Source organism: Falco cherrug, chromosome 19, assembly GCF_023634085.1.
Source record: "Falco cherrug isolate bFalChe1 chromosome 19, bFalChe1.pri, whole genome shotgun sequence".
NCBI lineage: Eukaryota > Metazoa > Chordata > Aves > Falconiformes > Falconidae > Falco > Falco cherrug.
This window is the reverse complement of record NC_073715.1, coordinates 2,698,630-2,723,182: the sequence shown is the minus strand read 5'-3', so window position 1 is coordinate 2,723,182 and position 24,553 is coordinate 2,698,630. Positions and strand designations below refer to the sequence as shown.

General features: G+C 42.5%; 1 protein-coding gene across 10 annotated transcripts in view; it reads left to right on the top strand.

Moving 5' to 3' along the window:
• The window catches only part of POGZ (pogo transposable element derived with ZNF domain), a 37,284-nt gene that overhangs the window by 5,342 nt on the left and 7,389 nt on the right, over nt 1-24,553 (top strand). For 4 of the 10 annotated variants that reach the window (XM_055696565.1, XM_055696563.1, XM_055696564.1 and 1 more), the window contains 9 exons: nt 6,096-6,220; nt 17,478-17,653; nt 18,395-18,503; nt 19,453-19,746; nt 20,523-20,720; nt 21,453-21,562; nt 21,976-22,310; nt 23,044-23,198; nt 23,733-23,833. In XM_055696565.1, the coding sequence (XP_055552540.1) occupies nt 6,097-6,220; nt 17,478-17,653; nt 18,395-18,503; nt 19,453-19,746; nt 20,523-20,720; nt 21,453-21,562; nt 21,976-22,310; nt 23,044-23,198; nt 23,733-23,833 (1,602 nt within the window). In that variant the 5' untranslated portion in view covers nt 6,096. Of the gene's footprint in view, nt 1-2,299; nt 2,402-2,432; nt 2,735-6,093; nt 6,221-12,945; nt 13,261-14,764; nt 14,870-14,939; nt 17,075-17,477; nt 17,654-18,394; nt 18,504-19,452; nt 19,747-20,522; nt 20,721-21,452; nt 21,563-21,975; nt 22,311-23,043; nt 23,199-23,732; nt 23,834-24,553 lie in introns of those variants that run through there. The other 6 variants (XM_055696562.1, XM_055696566.1, XM_055696567.1 and 3 more) reach the window with 6 other exon arrangements.

The window sequence follows — 24,553 nt, the reverse complement described above, 5'->3', positions numbered from 1 at the left end:
AATTACAAAGGAGACTTTTTTTTTTTTTTCAGTGAGGCATAAGAGAAAACAAAAGGATTTCTCCTCGTAATGAGGTGATCTGTCTAGTTGTATGCAAATAAAACATCTTTATTGTTGGATTTCCCCTGGTAATGGTGATCATGTCGATCAGAGAATGTAATCAGGTGGCTGGTCTCTTAATACAAGAGTTTAATGGCTGTTGGTTATTTTCCCCTGTATGGCAACAATGAGTATGAACCACATCAGCTGACAAAAAATAAAGGGTCTGTATCTTGCAGTTGTGCCAATTATTTGTGTAAGGCTAATATGTGCTGGCTCTTCCCTGAAGGTCTTCTCCCATTTTCCAGCTAAAGGGGAGAGAAAATATCTTTCGGTCTGAAAGGCTTTATTTCTTGCAGTGTGTCTAGAACATTTTGTAATTTATTTTTTTTTGTAAATTTTTTGGCACCCATATTTTCAACCAAGCATCTGCCAACTATGTGCTGAAAAGCTAAATGTGGAGTATTTATCATTGGGATTAATCACTTTATTGAGCAAAGGCTTCTTACATACAAAAATATTCAAGATCAAAGCTTTGAAAAACAAAGCTGTTACATTATAGAAGAGAGGAGACATTTTCTTAGTTCAGTTGATATGAACAGATGAAATACTATGCGCATAATGTAAGTTAGTGTCAAAAGAAGCTTGTAACTACAGTCTCTTTAGCATTTTGTCTTTGCATCTTCTGAATAATGATGAGGTGTTGAATAATATATCTTTTACAATGTGTGCAAAGACTTCCTCTGTAGTTCTAACCTTCCTGGGCAGACATATGTGCATGCTTTAATTAATACAGCAGGTTATTTATCCTGACTATTTATAGACTGCCCATCGCTAGAGCATTAAGGCACTGTTACTTGTCTGGCGTGGAGTAATATGATTCCAGACAAATAGTTACTGTTGTAAGTGTCACCGGTTTTGCCAGCGAAGAGAAGCTTTGTCCTAGAAGCTTCACAGGATTTTTTTCTAGATGTTTCTCTGAAGGGTGAATATTGCGAATCATAAATACGTAGCTATTGATCAGTTGTAATGGCTATCCATTCAAGGTCTTAGTGTATATCTTGTATGAGATTTTGCTTGTTTTTACTAAGATCTTGTAATTATAAAGAAGTTTATGTTAGCAGGCAGAGAAATAATATTTAAGGTTCTTTCATTCTTGCTTTCCCCTGCTAAGCAGATCTCTAGCATAATCCTGTACTTCAGAGCTTCATTTCATGGAATGTATTTTCTTGCCTTTTGTCATTCAGAATTTATTTTTGTTGGCACTTTTTTTTTTGTCTCTTTTGTTTTTTTTAACAGAACAGGAGGAAGTTTGAGTTTGTGTTCGGTAATGTGAGCAGGGGCTGGGCACTGAGTTTTATTTCCAAGCCATTCACTGCTAGTAGAATCTTTGGCAAGTCACTTAATTTCACTGAACTCTTGTTTCCCACCTTTGAGAGAAGGTTAATAAAAATTTTTACACACTGCAGGCTTTGTGTAAATGAAGAAGCTAGTAATGTCTTTGAAGCATGCAGGTAATGGGTGCTAGGGAGGATGTGAGCTTTTTCATGCTTAATGTAATACACTTGGTTAATTGTATATTAGGATTATTCCAGTACTCTTTGATTTCTTTTTTCAATATACTAATGTAATTTTATTTGACAAGTAGGAGACTTGATTTACTTTTTTTTTTATTTAGTTAGCTATTTTTTCTCTGATAACAAGACATTTTACTAAGACTAGTTTTAGGCTGTGTTTCTGTGAAAAAGTTCAATGGATGCGTTTGAAAAGCTACTGCTTCATACAGTATTTATGAGCAGGAGTTTGTATGTGTTAAGTTGGGGTAATTTGGTTTATGTGCGGTGTTTATTAGTAATGTTTTGTTTATTCAGCAAGATGAAAAGCGTTAACTGTTACCGGAGTATTTAATTGCTTCCTGTAGCAAAAGCCTCAGTGTCAACAGCTGAAGTGTGCTTGCTGTTTGGTGGTAGAGCAAAAATATCTGGTAATACATGTTTAGTTCACGAGTTGCACAATGCTGTAGAAAAATGGAGCCTCAAATGCCCCCCGGCAAGCCATTTAATCCACCTTGCCTCCCTTATAGTATATATACCTTCTCTTACAGATCTGTCTGTTCCCAGGGACATCCAGAACTGGAAATGTCATCAGTTCCCTGGACAGCCTGTTGCAATGCTTCATCTTTATTCCTAGAAGCTTTTTTGGTGTCTGGGTTGGAATATTCTGTTCTTCAGTTTGAGCCCTTCACTTGTTTCCATCACAGGTGTGGAGAACAGACCGCTTCCTTCCACTTTGCGACAGACTTTTACATGTCTGAAGGTTATTGTGCTTTCGGTAGTCCCCTCTATGGATTGAACAACTCCAGGTCGTTCCATCTTTTATTGAAGATCACCTTTTCTAGCTCTTCTGGACTCTGCAGTTGGTTTAAGACTGGCTCGGTGTTACGCTCCGGGCAGTGTTACAGCATGCAAAGCACAGCCTCCTCAGTTTGCCTGAGGAGCCGTTAAATGTCCCTTTGCTTTCTCCTGCTAGTGGATTCCACTGGCCGACTGGGCAAGCCTGAGCTGTTACTGGGTTTTTCTGAAACGCGTGCTGAATCGCATGCTGGGAAGGCGCGATAAGAGCGAGGAGTAAACAGCTGCAGAGATGTGTTTGAATACCAGAGCAGAGCGCTTGGGGGACAGCTGGAAGAGGCAAGGTCATGTAAAGTTCCTGAAAGAGTGCTTTTTTAGGTTAAAAGTTAACTGAGAAGGACTTGAAACGCTGAGGAAAATACATTATCTCGTTCTACCTGTGTTCAGAGAAACAGTATTTATACTTCCCTTGTAAAAGTCACAATGCTGGATAATGTTTCTCTACCGAGAGTTTTGCCTGATAGCCGAACAAGCCCGTGAGCACCCCTGATTTGAGCAATCTGCTTAGGTCCCCCCAAAAGACTAAAAGAAGTAGTCTTGGTAGGAGTAAGTTATTTGTGAGTTGGATTGGACTTTGGGGGCTCTTTATCTTCTTTTAAAGGCCTCCATAAAGGGCAAATCTGACTTCATAGAGACCAAAAGTGAAATTATGCAGAAATGTTTTCATTTACTGCATTCTTTTAAGATTCTGTGCTGCAAGTACACAAAATTGTGAGACACGGGGATAGCTATTTTAAATATATATTTCAAATTGGCAGGATGTGTGTGAACAGGCATAAACCTGTTTAGGTAGAAGTACTACTGCTCTGCATCCTTGCTGAAGTGATGACAGGACTAGTTGTTCGGAGTTGTGTGTGGGGTAAGATAAATGAGATATAGTCTTTTATCACTATGAATGTTGAAGTGGTGAGCAAAAGAAGATCAGCTACTGAGCACAAGTGGTGTAGTGGCTTCCTTGAAATATTCTTTAGTCTTAAAATGAATATTATTGTGCTTCAAAAGCATAATTAGGAAGTGAGAATTACATGTGTTAGTATAACCTATAACCAAGCATAAAACTAAAATGAGCATTTCTTAGTAAAACACCATTGTGTGACAACAGCATCAAAGTATAAGCTCTGAGAATCCTTTTTAGACAAATACAACACAGAAAAATGAGAGGCTGTCTTTGTATCTAGAGGAAAACAACGGTATGTGTTGTTTCAAAAAAAAATAAGTGCTGGCAGTTTGAATTTGGCAAATGTTAACAAGTTTTTAGGATTCTTGGGGGTTTTGAGGCTTATCGGGTTATGACAGTTACTTCAGATCAGCATTTGTCAAAAGTTTGTTTTGGCTTTGTGTTGCATTGCAGGGAATTCCCAATGATGGTGCTTTTGCACTTTACAACTAGCGTGGCACAACAAGGTACAAATAAAAGATGGTATTTGCATAAGGTGGTCGCACCCCTGGCCTTAGCCTTTCCTGTAAATCCTAGCTTGGGACTGATTTACAAGCTGCAGTTTATAGCAGGTGCAGCATTTGTTTGGCCAGAATTATGACTGTTAGGATAAGAAGGGTAGACACAGCTTAATGATACAAGATTTATAATCTAATTGCTCTGTGGTTACATAATCCCGCTTGCATTTTAAAGTTACGTCTCTTCCACTTTTTCAACAGTGAGCTAATAAACGTTACTCTGTGTTTAAGCCTTCTGGTCAGCACTGTTTTCTGTGGCCATTGAAAGCACAGATTGTCTGCACACGAGTTGGATTATTTTCTTGCCTGTCCCCTGTTATAAGCTGTTTATTTTGGCCAGTTTGTCTCAGAACGGTTCTCATCAGACTTTTGTGGCTGTCAAATGGTAGTAGAGATGACAAAATGCAATCATAACAGTCTCTTTTGCCACCAAAATGTAATCAAGAAGAGCAAAATCCCTCCTGGACGTCTTGATTCCTGTTCACTCACAGTACAGAACTGCTGCTTGTTCTGCTTGCTAGCCTTTCCGGGGGTTAATAGAAGAGGGAACGAACTGATTCTTTTTTTACTATAATCCAGGTGGGAAATTAAGAAATGCAGGTCTTGTGGTGTCTTATTTCCTATAATAATCCTTATTTCCTTTAAAAAGGCAGTTGAGCTTTTAGAATGAGACCTATCAGTTAAAGACTTCTAAATGTATTACTAAGGAGAATTAAAATTTTGCATAAGCATCATTTATAAGTGAAGGTTAAAACCAGCCAAATCCTGAAATGGTGTGAAAACTAGGTCTGGGAGAAGCTCCTTTCAGCAGCTTGGCTTAATGGCTTGAAAGATGTCAAAGTGTGATTGGAAATGTGTGGCTATTGATTAGATCTCATAACAGTAGTGAAAATCGGCTTTTTGGAGACCTTTGGTGGGAACTCCACCACCTGCTGAGAAGCCGTGTCCTGTAGGACACTGGAAACTGTTGCTAATTGTGAATCATCTTGTTTTTAAGTCTGGCATGATTGCCTGAATACTTAACTCTTAACTTTATAAACATGTACAGGTTTATACATCCTTGAGGTCTAGATTAGATGCAGTCGCAGGAGAAAGTGTCCCAGTGAAGGACTTTCACTGTAGGCAGATCCCTAAAAACTTGTGTTCTGTGCGCAGTGGTGCTCGGAAGAGCAAACAAAGTGGGAAGGTATGTAAACAGTGGAGCAGAAAGTAATACTGTGAATTATAATGGTATAAAGTTGTTACGCGGGCAGTGATACACCCCCTGCTTATCTAATTGCCTTTGTTTCTGCTCCTCTGTCTCACAAAAACGTAGCCAAAATAGAAGTTTTAGAGTTTGGTGGCAAGAATGAGAGAGACTTATTCATGAGGAGAGACAAACAGGCTTGAGTTGGCTGTTGTGTCTTTTCTCTGAGTAAGTATAGTAATGGTTATACCTAGTGACGAGTAGTGCAGGAAAAGTAAATTGGGTGCTTTGCTCCGGAGATCAAGAGAACGTTCGTTTGGGTTGACAGACAATAACTATGGATCTAATTGCAGAAAATCCCTTTACTCTTTAATTTTATTTTGAACTAGTTCATAATTGTCTTCACATTCCCGGGTACAAGGAAGAGGAAGAGCTGGGGCTGTGGGAGCGTGCAGGGGTTCGGGTACATGTGGGTTCGAGTGGAGGGGTCGGCTAAGGTTAGCTGAGGACTGTCCTGCATTTGTGCATGCATTTTTTACTCATTTAAGCTTGGCTATTCTGTCTGTCATGTGTGTTGGCAGTAATCCTAGAATATTCAAAACCATGAACAGAGCAAAAAGCACGATGCTTCTTTCAGTCACAGTTATACATGTATTTAAAGATACTGGGGTTTGAGGCGGTGACTTTTGATTTCAAAGCTGTTAGGTTGGCTTTCTTATGCAGGAGAGGCAGAACCGCTGCAATTTTTAGTCAAAAGTAAGGGTTTTTCAGTACCAACTTCACAGACCTATTTGAAAAGGAAACACAGCCTAATGAAGTAGGATGTGGAATCAGCTCTATAACTGGAGAAATAAGTAAGAACCTGAAAATACACCTTTGGAATACTAGGAAATAAAAACATTGTTCATATCTCTGGCATTAGAATTTTTCTTACAATGAATGACTGTCGCTGTCTGACAAAATCCTGCTATCCAATAAAGGTTTCTCTTCTCTTCCCTTTGCAGGATGGCGGACACGGACCTTTTTATGGAATGTGAGGAGGAGGAGCTGGAACCATGGCAGAAAATCAGTGATGTGATCGAAGATTCTGTTGTTGAGGATTATAATTCAGTTGATAAAACTGCTACGGGTAATCAACTGTTTTACTCTAGAATTATTCCTGTTATATGTTCAGTTTTTAAAGGGAAATGGCAGTGATTGGGTACATCTTCCAAGTAAACAGTCTTATTTGATAGCTAAAAACCCCATTAATGAGTAATGTAACAAATTTCAATTTCTCTAGTTGTGCGCAGAGCTTTTGAGTGCTGGGTAGAGCTGACAACGATGGCAGCGCTGCATGAGGGCAGGTTTCTTCTGAATAAGTAGTTTAAGAGGCAGGGAACAGGGTCGTTTTTTCTCTGTGCAAGACAATAAGATTTTCGCAGGTGTTGGAAGGAGTGGCCTGTTTGAAAAATGAGAAGGAAACTTTGGCGAAGTTACTCCTGTTCTACAGCCAAAGTAGTAGTCTCTTAAAAGTAGAGAATTTATAGTCTACATAGAAGATGATGCTTTTTCTTTTGTGAAGTGCTTTAGTACATATCAGCATTCAGCGGTTGATTTTGATCCTTCTGGCAGTTTTGAAACGAGTGAGGAAGTCGGGTATTCGATTAGTGAATTGTATTTCCTATGACTTCTGTAATCAAACTAGTGAGATTAAAACTAGTTTATTATTACTTATTTAATCCATGATTTGATATGATCAGTTTCAGTTGAGGGTTGGTTTTTTTTTCGTTTTGGTGTTGGGTTTTTTGCTTGTTTTCTGCAAATGGGAAGATGCATAACTTTGTTCAGAGTCTGCATTTAATGTGCCGGTCAGAGTATGTTGTTAACTGTTAGTTGTCTCAAATTATGAGGAATTTGGACCCATAAAAAGCAGTAATTGCTAGATGGGAGGTTTTATGTTTTTCAGATGCTGTATAATCATCCAATTTGTAATGGAGCCCTAACTGAGTAAAGATACAAGGATGATACTTTCTGATTGTTGATTTCTGTTGGCATGAACACAGTGAGTTGGGCCATTGTGCATATACCTATTTGATACAAATTAAGCCTCGATGAGGAGCATTTCATGATTTGGGAGTACATCATACGTTACTATGATCAGAAAGACTTGCATTCACTCTCCCTTTGGTTCTTGCCACACACTTGAGTCTGGTGCGTGGAAAAAAGAATTCTTACCGCAGTTATGTGTGTGGGTGAGGTAGTCTGGCACGTTTGATAATTTAGGCTTTTGTTCAGCCATTTCAATTACCCTTTTCTTGGTCAAGATCAAGCAAAGCATCAGCTTAATGTCTGGAATAGAGGTGGGACTAAGCCTTGTTGTAGGCCAGGGGTAGCTAATGACAGCGTTTAAACGTGTCTCGCATTTCTGGCTGCTGCAATGCTGAGCACGGATCCTGGTGTGAAGTACTGTGGGAGCATTGGTAGTCAGTGCTGCTAACTGGTAGTAGCTGTTCCACACGACTTGTGGTCAACACAGGGTGTTCATGGAAGTATTCTACAGTCAGGGCTTTGGAAGGCTTGTTGATAATAATGAGTAGGATGAGGCTGTCCCTGCTTAGGGAAGGGCATGCTTCTGCTGCTGTCACCTGCTTCCTCTTGGCCTGCCAACCAGGGAGGATGTGGAAGGAGTTTACTTGGAATAGTATTCAGAGACGTCAAGGTAGGAGGATGTTTGGAAGGAGAAAGTGGTTCAGTCATAGACATGTTGAAATGGACATAAAACTAACAGTGGTCTTGAGTAAGTTGAATTTCTCTTGCTTGTGCTGTTTGATGGAAAATACAGAGCTAAAGAAGTTGGATGCAAGTATGGACTATTTCATGAAGCTAAAAATTTTACTTAGTGTGACAATATGGTGGTACAGCTGAGAAGCACGCTGGTATGGTGTCGCTACAAACAAATTGTGCTTTCTCTTTCTTTTTTTTTTTTTTTTTTTTTTCCCTAAATACAATTATGCCATTCCTTTCTAGCAGTTTCAGTGAGTCTGCAGGCCGTCTCTGCCCCTCTGCCAGCTGCTGCCCATGCATCTGTAGGTGCTAATCTCTGCAGCCACGTCTGTCATTAGCAGTGGGGCTCAGAATAGTGACAGTGCTAAGATGACGCTAGTGCCAATATTTGTGAACAACAATGGTAAGCAGAAATGCCTTCAGTATTTAGAGCAGTTTGGGGTGCAGAGAGGAAATGCGAGGCTCACTTGCGCTCACACTGTGAGCTGTGGGCACGTGAGACTTTACGGGCTGAGCAGGGAGGTGTCGGAGCAGAATTTGAGTGGGAGTCATGCTAAACCTTGCAGGGACTACAGGGAGTAGCAGCTGGTTTTCTTCCGTTCAAGAATGAATCCAGTGCCCTTACACATTAGTGGAAATTACCATTAATAGTATTACCCTCCAGGTAAGGTGTAAAATGAAGGTCCTGACTACTCAGTGTCACTCTGGTGCATCATGATGTGTTTTGCAAGAGCAGATGTGTTAAACTGGTATGTTTGGCCAAATTCCAGGGTGAATAATTCTGGCCCTTTTTGCTTTTAAAGGGTTGTCACCCTTCATTTCAGAGATAGCTTGTGTAATATACTGAAATATATAAAGTGGGGTTAGGATTCTTTGGGATTAAGGAGCTGGAAAAATACTTTTCTCAAACTCACCTGAAAGTCATTGTATCATGTAATAAAATATGATCAGACACATGAGTAATGAGGGAGGTTCTATACACTATTTGAAACAGATACTTCTGTTGGGAGTGTCTTAAAAGTATCTTGAATTCCAAATGTATTGGATATCACTATGTAATGCAGTTGTGATGAATATTTCATAGCTGTACCAATAAAAGTAAATTGAGACAGATGTTCTGAATCGATTACAAGAAATTAATAAAGGCTTGGTGATACCAGTGTGCTATAATTAGATTAACAGTTAAGAAAAACAAGTGGGGTTACTTACTGAAAAAACTAATCTTCTGATAGCAATATGTTTATCAATAAAAGATCGTGTATTCTTCTGACAGGTTCAAATATGCCCCTGTAGGGTCGGCTCTCCAAATGATTCCCAGATCCCATGAAACCAGTGGGATTTGTACAGGACTCTAATTTGGAGAGGCTTTTGTCACATCTTAAATTTGAAAGGATTGTGCAGAATCACAACAATCCACGAAACTTTCTTCTTTGTTACTTTTATTTGTTTTCCCTCAAAAATAAGGCTCGTGGTGAGCTCTGGAATGTAATCCAGAGCTCCGTTGTCTGACCTGAAAATGTAGGGAGGAAGGCTGAAAAAGAAAACAAACTTTGATGCTTTTGTTTTCCTTTCTCAGTCCCTTGCTGCATAGTCTGATGATGCCCAGCATCCTCTCAGGGCTGCGAGAGCATTAGAGGTTTAGGAGGATTCCTGCATACTGCTGCAGGCTGGGTGGAAATATATATTTATATTTTTTTTAGCATCTGTGGTACAGTTCAGAGGTACATGGAAGTATTTTCCTAATGGCTTAGTTCCTTGCAGGCTTTGGAGAAACCTTTCGCTGAAAAGCCGGTGTTCTATTTCTAGACATTAATCGCAGTACTCTGTACTAGAGGAATGAAATCATAGGCATAGCTACCTATGGTCATCACCTTTTATATGCTTATTATTTTATTCTGGTTTGCAAACAGCATTAGCGGTAGCTATCAGGGAACCTTCAGATTATACTCCGTAGCTTAAAAAGTGGAGTCAGGCAGGGTCGTTACTCAGTGTGACTTCATCTGTCACTTTCCATAGTCCTTTTTCTTTTGTGTATCTCTAGTAGTGTGTCATCTAACTGTAAATTACCGCTGTGGAAGCGACCTGATGGTGAGTGTGGTTTGTTGGGCAGGAATTGACTGCATTGGTTCAGCAGAAGATTGCTTGACCCATTGACTTCAGGACCGATGCAAACCCAAATTCTTCAGCCTACAGCATGGCCTTTTCTTTCCTGTTATAGTTGTTGAGTCCCAGCTCTTGTGACATGACTTTGACTGGCAGGGGAATCCTTTTTGGCTTGATGCCAGTGAGGATTCTGAGTGGCAAAGTGCCACAAGGACATCTGTCACCTCTTCAATCCCTGCAGTCTCCGCTGGCCCAGTAACTGAGGGTCACATCCCAGTTTAAGTTGTGACTATGTGGAACGCTCATGAAATGAGCCGTGTCTGGAGTCATCCCAGCTTTCAGCAATCTGTTTTTTATGCTCATGGCTGTCGTCTTGCGTTTTGTTTTACATTAATTAAAAAGACTTACAAGCTAGGGCTGAAAAGGACCCATTAAATCTGTCCATTCTCCCAGCGTAAGGTTTTGTTTTCGTTTGTAATTCACTTACGAGCAAGCCTGGAGACTTAAAATTTATCCTTTTCTTAAACAACGGCATCCCTGTTGGTAAATATCTAACTTTCAGGACTGTGTCAACAGACACAGGCTTGAATTCCTTGTGAGGTGTATTGTACCGGTTCTCCTTTGAATGAACAGAGCAGAAGTGCGTCCTGGGCTGAATAGAAATGACCCCATGTCCAAAAATCAAGAAACAAAATTTCCAAACTAAAGGTGGAAATACCTTTTAGCTTCTCTTTTTCTATCTTTCAGCTGGATCCAATTTTTTCCCTGCAGATCAGTTTTAAAATGTCTTGAATTACTGGGACGTAAAAGGAAAAATTATTGGAAGCTAAATATATTTGAAGTGACGCTCGGCCTAATTTTTTCTTTCCTTCGAATGCTCTTAGCTGTACCTGTATCCCACTCAAGCCAGTTCTTTCTTATGTTACATAGACATGCATAGCTAGCTGGTGTAACGTGTCTGTCCATTTCTGCAGAGTCCCCGTATCCAAGAAAGCACTGTTGTTGTTGACAAGAAAATGAGATGGGTGCCACGCGGCACATCAGCCTGACAGCTTGACTCCTTTTTAATAATTCCACCATCAGATAAAAATATAACTTACGTTCCTGCAATTCCTTTTACCACAAGAATCACAAAGTGCTTTTTGTCCTGAAAATACAGAAACTATAGAAGAAAAATACCGTGCTTATATTTAGAATGCAGCAATTGCGTAATGGTATACGGTTAAGGCAGGCTGGGATGGGAAGTGACAAAATTTAGTCTAGTTTAAATTACTGCTTGCATCAGTGTGATGGGATGCTTGCAGTGCATGCTTGCTCTGTGTACTGCCCTGTGATCCCTCTCTGCCCTAAACTGTATATAACATACAGTGTAATTTCTGTCTCTAACACTTGTTGACAAAAATTACATGTTTGTTTGCATCAAGCTCTGCTAGCCTGTCATCTAGGGAGTGCGTAATGGCAGAAGCTTCTCTTAGCTTTGCTCCCTGTGCTTCCCGTGTCTTGAAGTATATGTGTTGGAGCAGTGCTCAACCTGCCATACTTTCTGGAAATGGATACAGAGAGCACAGGAGCCACCTCAAGTTGCTTCTCCAAAGAATGGTGGAAGGCTCCTCAGATACCTGCAAGTGTCTGTCCCCAGGCCTCAGTAATCCCTTACATCTCGGAGCACCCTGGTGAGCTGGCTCTACTAGTTTTTCCAAATCACCTGCCGTTAAAGCCTTAAAGGTGTGTCCCTACACTGCTCCTTTTTGTCCCTCAGCCATGGGTGCCAGCTGCCAGGGCCATCAGAGAACAAATCCATCAAGGAATTGCATTGTCCCAGGCTTATTAGTTCATGCTTTGTAAGCCTGAGAGGACCTTTGTTGATGCCTAAGTGCTGAATTCAAACTCTAAAGAGACAGTGACACAGTCCTAACCACTTGGCATGGATTTTAATGTGGATTGTGTTGGTGGTAGGAGCCTTGGCACCGATGGCCCCCTTAGCAGTGGTGTGGCTGCTCTACCTTTGAGGTCCTTATCAACACCTTGGTTGTTCACAGTGCAAGTAACTTGTTGATGGGCCCATCGCTAGCATTCTTCTGTAGGAGGGTTGGCCTGTTGTGAAGCACACGCGATCTGTGTGGGGGTTTCTGGAGCATCAAAGAGGTTTTGTCAGTCCAACCTTTCCTGTGAACAGCCAGGGCATGTCTGACAAGAGTGGCTTCTCCTTTAGAGGAGAGCGTCTCAACTCTGCTTAGTTGAGAGAGAGGATAGAGAAAGTCCTCTTCTACATGTTGATGTTCTGCCTTCTTGGTAGCGTACTGGAAGTCAAGGAGGAGTCCAGGAGGGTTGCTTCATCAGCTGGCATTTAGGTCTGAACAGCCCTCCTCTGAGAAGCTAATTAAGCTATTTCCAGCAAGGTGCTTGGAAGAATCATACGCTTGAGAGGTAGGAGGAGAAGAGAGAGGAATGTGATTTGTTCTTACCCAGCAGCTGATTTCTGCCATGGTCTCCTCATTCTCCCTAGATGAAGTAGTGAGTCTATGCACATCTGTCTTGGCTAGCGAATTTAAAGTGCTCCAAGACCTGTGGAAACCTTAAAAACCTCGTTGGAAACAATCGAAGAGAAGTACTGCACGCTCCTGGGCACGCTGCTGCAGAAGGCTTGTCGTTCTCACTTATGAAAGTCTACCAAAGCCGGGCGGCAGGGGAGGGGGCAGGAAACTGGGCATACAACTGTGTCCATCCTGGCCACATTGAAAAGAACCTGCAGTTTCTGGTAAGGAATTAGAATATTTACCTATGCTTCTCCTATTATTTTGTCTAGTAATGATAGTGTTCAGGAGAGCAACGTGGCAGGAACCTGCCAAGTCCACGCTGACTGAAAAGAGTCAAAAATCATTGGACTGGTTTGACTAGAAGATTTTTGTCAGCTGATCTCTGCTTTAAAGTGGACTTAAACCCAAAGTCATCTTCTGTTTGTTAAACCAGTACAAATGTTCCCAGGTTATTTGTAAACTCCGAAGGAGAGCCAGAAGGAATTGGAAACCTGACTGTCACACTCTGTTTGAGGTTGCACAGTGGCCTTTGTACTATCCATGAGGTCGTCATAGCTTCAGTCTTCAGGATTTCTCATGGAAGTTCCAGTGGCAATGTAAGACCTCTCGTCTGCAGTCAGATTTTCAGCGATTGGCAAGGTCTCCGCTCCTTGAAAGATTTGGGGATGACTGTGCGTTCCTTGTTAGCCAAGTAAGATCCTCAAGACACTGAAGAGGAGAAAATAAACTGATGCTCTGGATTTGGGCCTTCATCAGATATTAGGTAGGATGTAAATGCTTAGAACCTGATAGAGCTATCCAAAGATTATTTTTTTCTTTTTTCTCAACTTTGTCTCTTCTTCGGTGATCACCGTATTTTTTCGTATTGTGAAGGGATTACTTCTCTGAATTTTTTTAGATTGCAAATCCAGTCTGTCTGTCCCTAGTTTTCATCCATTCCTTCTCTCTTTCCTATCCCTCTTCAGAGACCGTGCCTTATAAATTAACAGAGGCAAGAAGCATGCCCTCTTTGGTTTTTTCACTTGAGACTAGAGGCAGCATGTACAGAGTTCAGGCAGCAGTGGGTTTGTGCTAGTTGGTTTTGATCTTAAAGAAATTGGTCCAAAATAGGCTGCCAGCCTTCATGATATCTCGGCATCTCCATCCTTTGCCTCAGTTTGAGGTTATGTTTGCTGATTGACGCTTTTTTCTTTTTTCATGCTTTGGAAGTGGGAGCTGGTGTCTCTTCCCTGCTGTCTGAGGCGCTTGAAAAAGCGAGGCAAGACGCGATGCAGTGTGGGCCAGGCAGTTGTGTGGCTTGGATCTGAACCTTCTGACGTAGTCTTCCATTACCCTACTGTTTCTGCCTAGTATAATCTTCATTAAAACATTTGGATCATATACCCTGAGGACTGCCAGCCAGGCAGCATCCAGACTGTCAGTGTAAAGCATCTTCCATTAACAGAAGCTGGTTTGGCTGTGGGTCAGAACATTTTGGCACGCAGCAGGTCTTTTCCTGGATTCACACAGTTACGTAGGAAACATTTGCTGTTCGGGTACAGCAATCCTTTCCTCTAACAACATCACTGAAGCTGCTGATGGACCGGTTTGTACTCCTGAAACAACCTGAGTGTTCTGTCACTGTCGTGTCATTGTGCCGCAAGTCTGCGGTGGGAAGATTTGTGTGGGGTGTCCTGGATCACGCCTCCTTCTGTTGATTTGGAAGCTCTTTGTCCTCAAGCGTGGATTGTAGTAACAACGGGACTGAGTAGTGCAAAATGCACAAATACATGAATGAGCTAAACTTTGTGAAGAAGCATGGTATAGAGGAAGAAGGAATTGAAGTGCAAATAAGTATCCTGTTCGTTTTCTGGAGCTCAGTTTGAAATATCTGTGGCTTGATTATTTTTTTTTTTAATGTTTTTCCCTCCTCCATGATATTTGAAAAAGTAATGCATTTTATATGTGCAGATCACTTGCTGTCTTTAGACCTGGCTGCATGTATTGTATGTGGCTGATGCAGCTGCTACAGGGGAAATTAACTGCCTCACAGTGCTGTGCTGCATGTTGATAGCACCCTGGTGTGTTGGCTGCTGCTGAGCAGCACTCACGGCATCAAGGCTGTCTCTCCCACATCCCCCCTCACCAGTAGATGGGGTGGGCAAAGTTTGGGAGGGGACACAGCCAGGACAGCTGACCCAAACTGACCAAAGGGATATTTCATGCCATATAAAACCTAAGAGAAGGGGAGCTGTGGGGGGTGGGGGGGCATTCATGTTACATATTTGTCTTCTGGGGAAATTCATGTTACGTATTTGTCTTCTGGAGCAGCCACTACACATGCTGAAGCCCTGGTTCCTAGGAAGTGGCTGGATGTTGCCTGCTGGTGGGAAGTAAATACACTTTTTGGTTTCCTTTGCTTCTGTGCATTGGCTTTTGCTTTATTAAACTGCCTTTAGCTTGACCAATGAGGTTTTTTCCATCTTATTTTCTTCCCCCTGCTGAGGGGGGGAGTGATAGAGCAGGTTGGTGGACACCAGGCATCCAGCCAAGGTCGACCCGCCACACGTCACCTGTAATAGGCATTTGGGAGATGAAGAGGTAGTGATCACCAATGGAAAAAGTAAATTTTTTGCTAAGCTGCACAATGGGATAAAAGTAACTTTTTTTCAGATGACAGTCACAACCTTACATACCAGAACATCCCTCTCTTCGATGCTGCCATCGTATTTCCATCATTTACAGTACAAGAGTTGGGAATGTACAGGTGTCGCCTCATTTCCCGCATAGCTTTGCTTTGCTCCCTGACCATCGGCCATCCTGTGCACAAAGTGAGGCAGATTTCTGTGGAAAAGACAGTGTCTGGCTGTAAGTTAAAGTTGGTGTTGGCAGAAGGTGTACACAGGCTGCCGTAGCCAACCTTTGCAGTTACTGCTTAGCTTGATCCACAGCACAGCCTGGAGCTAACACGCTGTGTGGGAGCAGGGAGTTATGTCCCCCCTCCAGCAGACCAGCCTCTGAAGGGGAGCGACATCAGAAGTGTTTGTTGGTAGCAAAGGTTTTGTCTATGTCCTCTAAACCAGTACCTTCACGGTTGTAGACCGCTTCATCCCATCTTTCACTAGCACATTTCTTCACAGCCTCCTCCTTCATCCTCTCTTCTGCTTCTTCTAATTCCTTCCTCATCTCAAGTGCCAACAAACATTGGCAGTAGGTGGAAGACTCTTCTGATCTGTGTTTTGCTGCAACTTCAGCCCCCGGGTTGCCACAACAGATCGGTCAGTATTCCTGGGTTTGGATTTCCTCGTTCTGTGCAAATAATTGCACGTCTGCTCTGGTTGGCAATAAGAGCTTGTGGAACTGGGAGGGCACATGGGACAAATGGGATCTTGACTGAAGGACACAGCCAACTGCTAGTGTCTGCTGGGCTGGTGCACATGGAGATGGCCAGGAGCTGATCAACGTGGATTTTCCTGGAGGTAGTTTGAGATCATGGGAGGCCCTTGGGCAGCTGTGCAGAGGAAAACGTTAAAAGAAGAAAAGGCACCAGAAGAAGCGAAGTTTGCTGTTCTTTAATGACTGAACAAGTCTTGTTCCAGTCTGCCACAAAAAAAAAAAAAAAAAAAAAAAAAAATTAGGGAGACCTCAGTCTGTACAGTTAGCAGTTGACAAGGCAATAGGATACCTCTTTCATCTGCAGGTAATGGAAGGCATTAGGTAACCCTAGCAGTGGTTGTGGGAAGTTTGCGGTCAAAACTTGACCAGGCGATGTGCACCTGAGGGCAGAACCTTGTGGCAGAGTTACTGGGCAGCTGTGTCTGGAAGCACCAGGTCCACAGTAGATGTACACAGTGAAAATCCGTCGGGGAAATCCCTCTGGGTGCAGTGGTGGGCAGCACCAGCCTTGGAACTCCCTGGCAGCTAGGCACAGTTGCAAGGAATCAGGTTACTGGTGCGCAGCATGAAGTGCAAGTTATTGTCAAACAAGCAAGCACTATGTAAAATCCATTAGTATAAAACCTCATGAAGATGTTTTAAGCTGAGTGGGTTTACTTGCAAATGCAGCTGGCTCCCAGCACCTGCACAGACAGCGGGTCTCGGCTGACGTGGTGTCTCGCTAAGCTGCGGTAACAGAATTGTTTGCAATTATGCGACCATGCTCTCACACCAAAGGACTTGTGTGGAGTATTCCATGTATCGGGTGATGTTAAGGATGTTGGTTTTAGCAGATAAAACTACTGTCTTTTCCTCATCTTAATTTTTTTTTTCAAGCAGGGTGTTTCACTTTTGAATCAGGAGAATAAGCCCTTTGAACCGCTGTAAGATACTGTTATAACGCAGGCATCGTGAATTTGGTGTGATCCAGATGTTTTGAATCTGGTGGGGGTTTTTTCTCCTCCTTTTGTTGAAGTTTGTCTGCTTCTTCAAAGGTTCAGTCCCATAGTCCTCTTTTCTATCCAAGGATGTTGAAGATAACTTCAGGTTACTTTAGAATTCTTGTGACCTCCTGGTTAACTGAAGCCCTTGGCAGACTCCGGTGTCCCCAGTGGTCTGGTTGTCGATGTTGTTCAGAAACTTCCAGTGTTGCTCTACTTCTGGTGCGTTTCCTATGCCAGGGGTTGTACTGGTTCAGCATAGGTTTTCCAGTATCTGCCAGCAGGTGAATTTTTACTTAATGAGACTAGAAAAAATACATTCTTTAGCTGCTGTAGTTGTGTTCAAAGGGCACGTAGGAGCCAGAATAATCAGTCTCTGAGGTTGCTCAAGGCTAAGGCATTTGCACGCTTAGTTCCTAGGCAGCTTGGAAAATCCTAGCCTAAATGTGAATGTTCAAACAATGTATAGAAGGGTTGGATATTGTAGCAGGTTTAGTTTTAAAACATGCTCTGGAAAACTCATTCAAATTCTGAAAACTAAAATTGCCAGCTGAGCGTGTGTGAGAAGCAGCAGCCTTTTTACCTGACAGATGTGACTTTTGCTATGTTTCTGTTTTCGTTCCAGCTGGCAATCCTCTTGTTCAGCAAAGTGGACAGCCGCTAATCCTTACCCAGAACCCGACCTCAGGTCTGGGCACAATGGTAACTCAGCCAGTATTACGACCTGTGCAGATCATGCAGAATGCCAATCACGTCACAAATTCTCCAGTGACCAGCCAGCCCATCTTCATAACAACCCAGGTGAGTGCCCTTGCAGCTAGGGCAGCTGAGACAGAAGGGCTAGCGCACTCATCCCTGCAAGACTCTTCTCTGTTAGGAAATAATTAGATGCTTGTTTTAGTTTTTCTTGTGCACTTCAGTGGATTGAGCTGAAATCTGTTGGGGTTTTGGTTTTTAATTTATGTAGATCTAGAACTGGCTTTGTTTGGAAATAGCTTGTGTTCCTAGTCACTTGGCAGTTGAATCTCACTTGAGAAAATTGGCCACATTCCACACCCCAGCAGGTCCCGTGGAGCTAGCACAGGTCTAACAGGGCTTCATGCTGGCTCCCACTGGTAGCCTCACCAGTAGGGCCAGGCTCCTGCTGCGGGTGGGTCTGTCTGCGCTGCGTGACTTTGACGTTGCTGAATATTGAAATACTTTGGTTTATTTTCCAGGGGAACCTGCAGGTAATTTTTTTATTAAATGTCCGCTGGCTTTTTTGCATGTTTGCTGAGACCTGGGAGATCTCTGTAGGTGCTTAGGGAAGGAGCGGTTGAGAACGGGGGCTGCATATCAGAGTGTGGAATATTGGGAAGCACCCCTAGGGTAGGGTGAGGTGCTGGCCCAGGGTGTGTGGCCTCACAGTTCAAATGATCTATAGATGATAGTAGTGTTGGGGTGGGGTTTTTTTTGTTTGTTTATTTGATTTTTGGGGTAGAAAGCTCATGTTGAAAGTGCTTCAGGTTTGCCTGGTATGGTAACGGTACTGTTTGACCGCAGGGATTTCCCGTGAGGAATGTCCGGCCTGTACAAAACACAATGAACCAAGTTGGAATTGTTCTGAATGTACAGCAAGGTCAGACAGTTAGACCCATCACCCTCGTCCCAGGTAAGGACTGGAACAAGCTAAAGCCACTGTCATGTTCCTTTTTAGAGTCCCAAGAGTTGGAGAAAAAAAAAAATTATATTTGAAACCTGTATTTCACCTGCCTATCTAGTAGCTCTGAAGAAGGGGGGTTCAGCTCTGTAGTAGGTGAGATTTGTCCATATTTGTGGCTGTAATTCTGGTAATCATTTTGCAGCAGAGAGTAAGCCCTTTGATGGTAGTAACAAACCACTTTGCAGAGTAGGGGACTCCCAGCTCAAAGGAATGTCTGTCTCTTGGAGCTTCATATGATCTAGCCTCTTCAGAAAGCCTCAGCAAAGTTAATTCCAAAGTCCCAGCCCATGACCACCCCTCCCCTCTTCCTTCCTTTCAAAGTCTCCCCATGTTAGTGCTGGGAAACTGCCTGGGAACTGAGCCTCACACTGGGCATGATTTTTCTAGCACCTATTTCTGGTACGGGGTCCTGTCGTGCACCGTCAGGAAGACCAAGAACTCTTGTGTCACCAGGTGCCTGCTTTATAACAAAGCAACCATGCTAGTGATGAGCCACCTTTCACTCTCCCCAGAACACATCTCCAAAGCCTCGTATCACAAACTGATCTGCAACTGTAGGATCACCCTTGTCCTGCCATAAAAGGCCTTCCACGGGGTTCCTTTGGGCCTAGTGACCAGGACTATGAGCCCTGTGAAACTTGGTGGGATTTATGCTTGTAAGCTACTGGGGCCTTATGGAAAATTCCATCTAAATACAGTCTTCACTCTCTCTGCATCCGTGTTCGGTTTTAGTCTGCTTGGGAAGTGAAATTCAGGTGCTGAAGTCAAAGCTTCCACTGAAATGCTGGGAATTTTGGGAGCTCAGCAGTGTCGGAAAACAGGTTGCCCTCAGTTATTACTGTGCAAGGAAGGGAGCTCAATTACTTAATCTACCTTGTTTTTCCATTCGTTTTTGAAGCCCCAGGTACCCAGTTTGTTAAACCGGCAGTTGGCGTTCCTCAGGTGTTCTCTCAAATGGCCCAGGTGAGACCAGGTACAACCATGCCGGTCCGACCCACCACCAACACTTTCACTACGGTCATTCCGGCCACGCTTACCATCAGGAGCACTGTACCACAGTCCCAGGCACAACAGCAAAGTAAGTCCACTCCCAGCACCTCCACAACTCCTACTGCATCGCAGCCAACAACACTGGGACAGTTAACTGTGCAGCAGCCAGGGCAGTCCAGTCAAGCTACTAACCCCAAATTAGGTAAGAATTGCCATGGAAAAGCAAGGGGACTCGAGTCTGTAACACTGTCTATAATTTGATCTTCAAACGTATGGCCTAGCAGCTAAAAGGCAGAAGTGGAGTTGGAACTCCTGGGTGCTTTTTTTTGCCTCTGCCACTGACTCACACTTCATCTCTCTTACCTGGAAAATGAGGCTAGTCCGGTTTGGTTTGAGAACTAGTTAAATTCTGCTTTGTAGAATGTTCTGACACCATCAATTAGAAATCCCCAAAAGTGAAAAATACTATTTGTAAATCACTTGTATTGTTTGAAACGTGAAGTTAAGTAGATGACGAACACAAACTAACAGTGTTGCCTTTTTATTTTTTTGTTGGCTGAATTCATGAGTGAAATGATGGCTCAAGAATAGTGACAAGCAATTTAAAAAGGGGAAAAAAAATACTTCACACAGCAAGTAGTCAGGTTATTTTTAGCTTTAAGTGACCATAATCATATACAGCTGCATTTAGAAAAGAAATACAAATGATTTTTGTGACCATCAGTGTCCTGTTTAGTTCATTGTGGCACTTGGCTCGGTATCTTGGAGTGTGATCTGGAAAGGGCAGGGAAGTTTACTTTCCCGGTCTTGCCAGCCTTCGCATTACTGGGCAGGATAATTGATGGCTTAGTAACCTTTGGTGAAGACTCAAGGTAGAAGAGCAAGAGCCAAGACCTACTAGATGGGGGTGGGATTCACACTGGATCAGATCTTACTGATTCCTTACTAGTGTTCTGGTGTTACCCGTTCCCTCGGCAGTGAGCATCGCAAGCTTTGTGACCGTAAAGAGACCTGGAGTGACCGGTGAGAACAGCAATGAGGTTGCTAAACTAGTGAATACCCTGAACACCATTCCTTCGTTAGGACAGAGCCCTGGCCCGCTGGTGGTTTCCAACAGCAGCCCTGTGCACGGTTCCCAGAGATCTAGTGTTTCAGAGTCGTCGTCGTCATCAAAAGGTACGGGCAGTGGCAGCTGTCCTCACTCAGTTGGTTCTGCTGAGAATGCAGAAGTTTTATTTTCTGGCGTGAAAAAAAAATGCTAACCTGCAACTGCTGGGATTTCCTAATAGGGATAACACTTGAAGAGCTTTGCTGTTAATTTCTTCATCTTTATCCGTACACTTTTAACCAGTGATTATATTTTGTTTGTGATTACTTCTTTGCATACGTTATTTTGCATTCAAAATTACTGGTGTGAGTTCTGCCATGTTGAGGATACACACACCTGAAATAATCTACACAAGGAGACAAAAGAATAAAATCTTTGCTTCTTTTCTTGCAAAAAATCACCTTCCTAAGGTGTTTGAGAAGTAGAGAAGTTGATTTAAGGTACATTTAATGTCATCTGTATATTCTGAGTTTCTTACTACAGCTGGAGGAGATTGGAGTCTGATGGAGAACCAAAGCATGCTATTAAAGAAAAAGGGCAGATGAGTTCAGCTCATTTATTTATTAAGTCTGATTTTGAGGCACTCCTATTCTTACTCTAGGTACTGCGGGGTATGTTTTGTCACACAGATTGTCAGAAGTTTGCATACTTTTGCCTTTTTCATGCCTCTTCCAGGCTAGTTAGCAGTTAAAAGTACGGCTCTTTCAAGTATTTCAGTATGCCAGAAAGGTTGCCTAGATTAGAAATGAAGCGTAAAGATTCTGTTTTTCTTGGTTTGTTTTGTGTTTTTCCTGTTACAGTCAGTTCTTCTCCTATTCCCACGTTTGATTTGCAAGATGGTGGCAGGAAGGTCTGCCCAAGATGTGACGCTCAGTTTCGAGTCACTGAAGCTTTAAGAGGGCATATGTGTGTAAGTAACCTTCCTAGGATGGGTGGTTAATGGATAATTGCTCGCGATTGCGGAGTGCAAGGAAGAGTTCTTCTCCCTAGATCAGGGGCTGCTGCGAAAAGGAAGGGTAGGGCTAGGAGAAGGTGAGAGGCAAAGGAGAGGCCTCTGAAAGACCACCTAGAGCATTCCTCGCTGGAAGTAGGCGGGACCTGTTTGATGTCCTGTTGGGGCCAGGAGATGACTTTATTTTCTAATCTTACGTATCAGTAAACAAAATGGGAAATCAGATATTGACTCCGCTTTACTCTCTCCTCAAGAGTTCCCTTTCCTTTAATGGTGGTTAGTCTGTATCAGTTTAATAGTCTCTATAGTTCTTCCTAGATAGTTTAACGTGTGTGGTGGTTTTGTCTTTTGTTTTTCTTTTTTCCTTTTAGTACTGCTGCCCTGAAATGGTTGAATTCCTCAAGAAAAGAAAATCTCTAGAATCTGAACCAAATATTCAGTCTGCAAAGCCTCCGTCTCCAGAAAAAACTACAGCTGTTGCTTCACCACCCTCTTCTACTCCTATCCCTGCACTGTCCCCACCTGCTAAAGCTCCAGAGCCAAGTGAAAACGCAGTTGACTCATCCCAAAGCAAGCTCATCATGTTAGTAGATGATTTCTACTACGGCAGAGATGGTGGCAAAGTGAGCCAGCTACTGAACTTCCCCAAGGTCCCAACTTCCTTCAGGTGTCCACACTGCACCAAGAGGCTAAAGAACAACATACGGTAAGGCAATTGTGCCGCAAAAACAGTCTGCAGTGTTCTGACTACCTCTGATCTGCAGGAGGTAAAACGAGTCGTAAGCATCGGTTTCTCAGGCCCGGCAACTTTCCCGTATTGTAGCTTAAGACCAGAACTGAAGCACAAAAGGGAGAGATTTGCCTGTTGTCACACAGTTCAGTCAGGGCAAAAGTTGCAAGAAGATTGCGTGGTTAGAATAATCACATTTGTATTCTTTTTGGTTTTGTTGAGAATTTGAATTCTCAAAAAAATGAGAAGTCTCATTTGCTCTACTAGTCTTAGTAGATAATAGGAAGTAATTGTTCTTGAGCTGCTCCTCTCATCTTTATTCAGTGCTTTTTTAACAGAGGGAGAAAATATTTTTATGAAATAGTGTATTCTTCTGAGCAAGCCACTGTGGTGTTCTATTGTGATAACTGGACTACTGGTTTTTCTTCTAAGTTGAAATGTTTTGTCATTGTCAGATGAATGCCAGGCTGGGGTCAGAAGGGCTCCAAAGCAAGTAGTACAGCCTCTGTACTGCAAATTCCCCTGGAGTTAGGGGAGTGGGAAGCTGGTGGATATAAGGAGACTTCATTGGGTTTTGATGGGAAGAGCAAGAAGAAGCATCTTAGTGCATTTAAAAAAAAAATCTGGTGTAGCATTCACAGTGTTTTCAGGGTTACAGGTGCAAAATGTATGGATTTCTCTTCACACGCTTTCTCTTCACCTCCCTAAGATTTATGAATCACATGAAGCACCACGTTGAACTGGATCAGCAGAATGGAGAGGTAGATGTCCACACCATCTGTCAGCATTGTTACAGACAGTTCCTTACTCCGTTCCAGCTACAGTGTCACTTGGAGAATGTCCATAGTCCCTATGAGTCAACAAGTAAGTTGATTTTGCTGTTGTTTAGGTTTAAGAGGGTTTCTGTCTTCGCTGTCGTCATTTAGGTTTTTAGAGGGTTTCTGTCTTGTATTAACTGCAGAGCTGTTGGGAAAGGAGTGTCCATTCTGCCTTGCCCCTTGGTGCGTTTATTTTGTAGGCCACCAGAAAAATCCATCTAGGTTACATTTCTGGAAACTTACTGTCAAGAGTATTTTAAAGATTTAGTTCAATAATAATGTCATATAATTATATACATAATAAAATATTATCAGTAGATTGACATCTGGTTTAAAATCACTTGGAAGTTTCCTCGTTAGGACATCTTGTTGTACCCACTGTTTTGTTTAAGAGACTTTTTGCTGCTTTTTGGAAACCTCTTGGAATATATTTTGTTGTCTAACCAGTTCAGAGAATTCAGAGCTAGTTTTTTTGGGTGAGTAGGTGTTTGGTTTGTTTTAAGGGACAGTTGTTACCAAAGCAACTTGTAATGGTGTTTTTAGTCCCCCAGCTTCTATGTGCTTTTTCTTTCTTTTGCAGCAAAGTGCAAGATTTGCGAATGGGCATTTGAGAGCGAGCCAATGTTTCTGCAGCACATGAAGGACACTCACAAGCCTGGGGAGATGCCCTATGTTTGTCAGGTATTAAAAGTGGTTTAGGAGCTGGACTGCACAAGTGCATACTAAAGAGTAAGAGGGTATCCAGCACTTTTCAGCAAAGCGTGTGGCTCATAGAGGTCTAAAACAGACTTGGGCCATAGAACAGCACTGTGGAGCCCATAGTTTCTTCTTTTTTTCCAGGTGTGGACTTGGAGAAGTCCAGTGGCTGTTAGGGCAGCACAAGTAGCTGAATGTTTGCTGCTAGTTCCCAGCACTCTGGCACTGGACCAGCTTGATGGACATTTGTTTAGTCCCAGGGCCTGCAGGCGAATTGCTGTGCCATTAAGAGAAGTTGTCACTGTGGAGCAAACGAGAATTATGTTGCTTGTGCAATACCTTTTCTTGACACTGTTACAGGAGATTTGTGCTTGCACCCTTTCTGAATATGTCATCTCCACCCAGGGGTCCTAACACTGTCCCTCCAAAAAGAAAAGACAGAGAAGAACTTGTAAATCCGTTTTCACATAACATGTTTGTTCCAAATTGTGCATTTTGCTTAGACCCTGAAGGAACTGCTCTTCAATCTATTCCGACTGCTTTGCCTTGACTGTCTCTCTCTTTACGTTTTTTTTTCTTACTTTCTTGGATCTGGAGCTTGAGTTGTCACTGCTTCCTCTTTATACAAGTAGTTCAAATCTGTTTCTCCAAACTACTCTGAATATATGCTGCTTGATTTGGTATCTTACAGTCGGAATAAGCTAT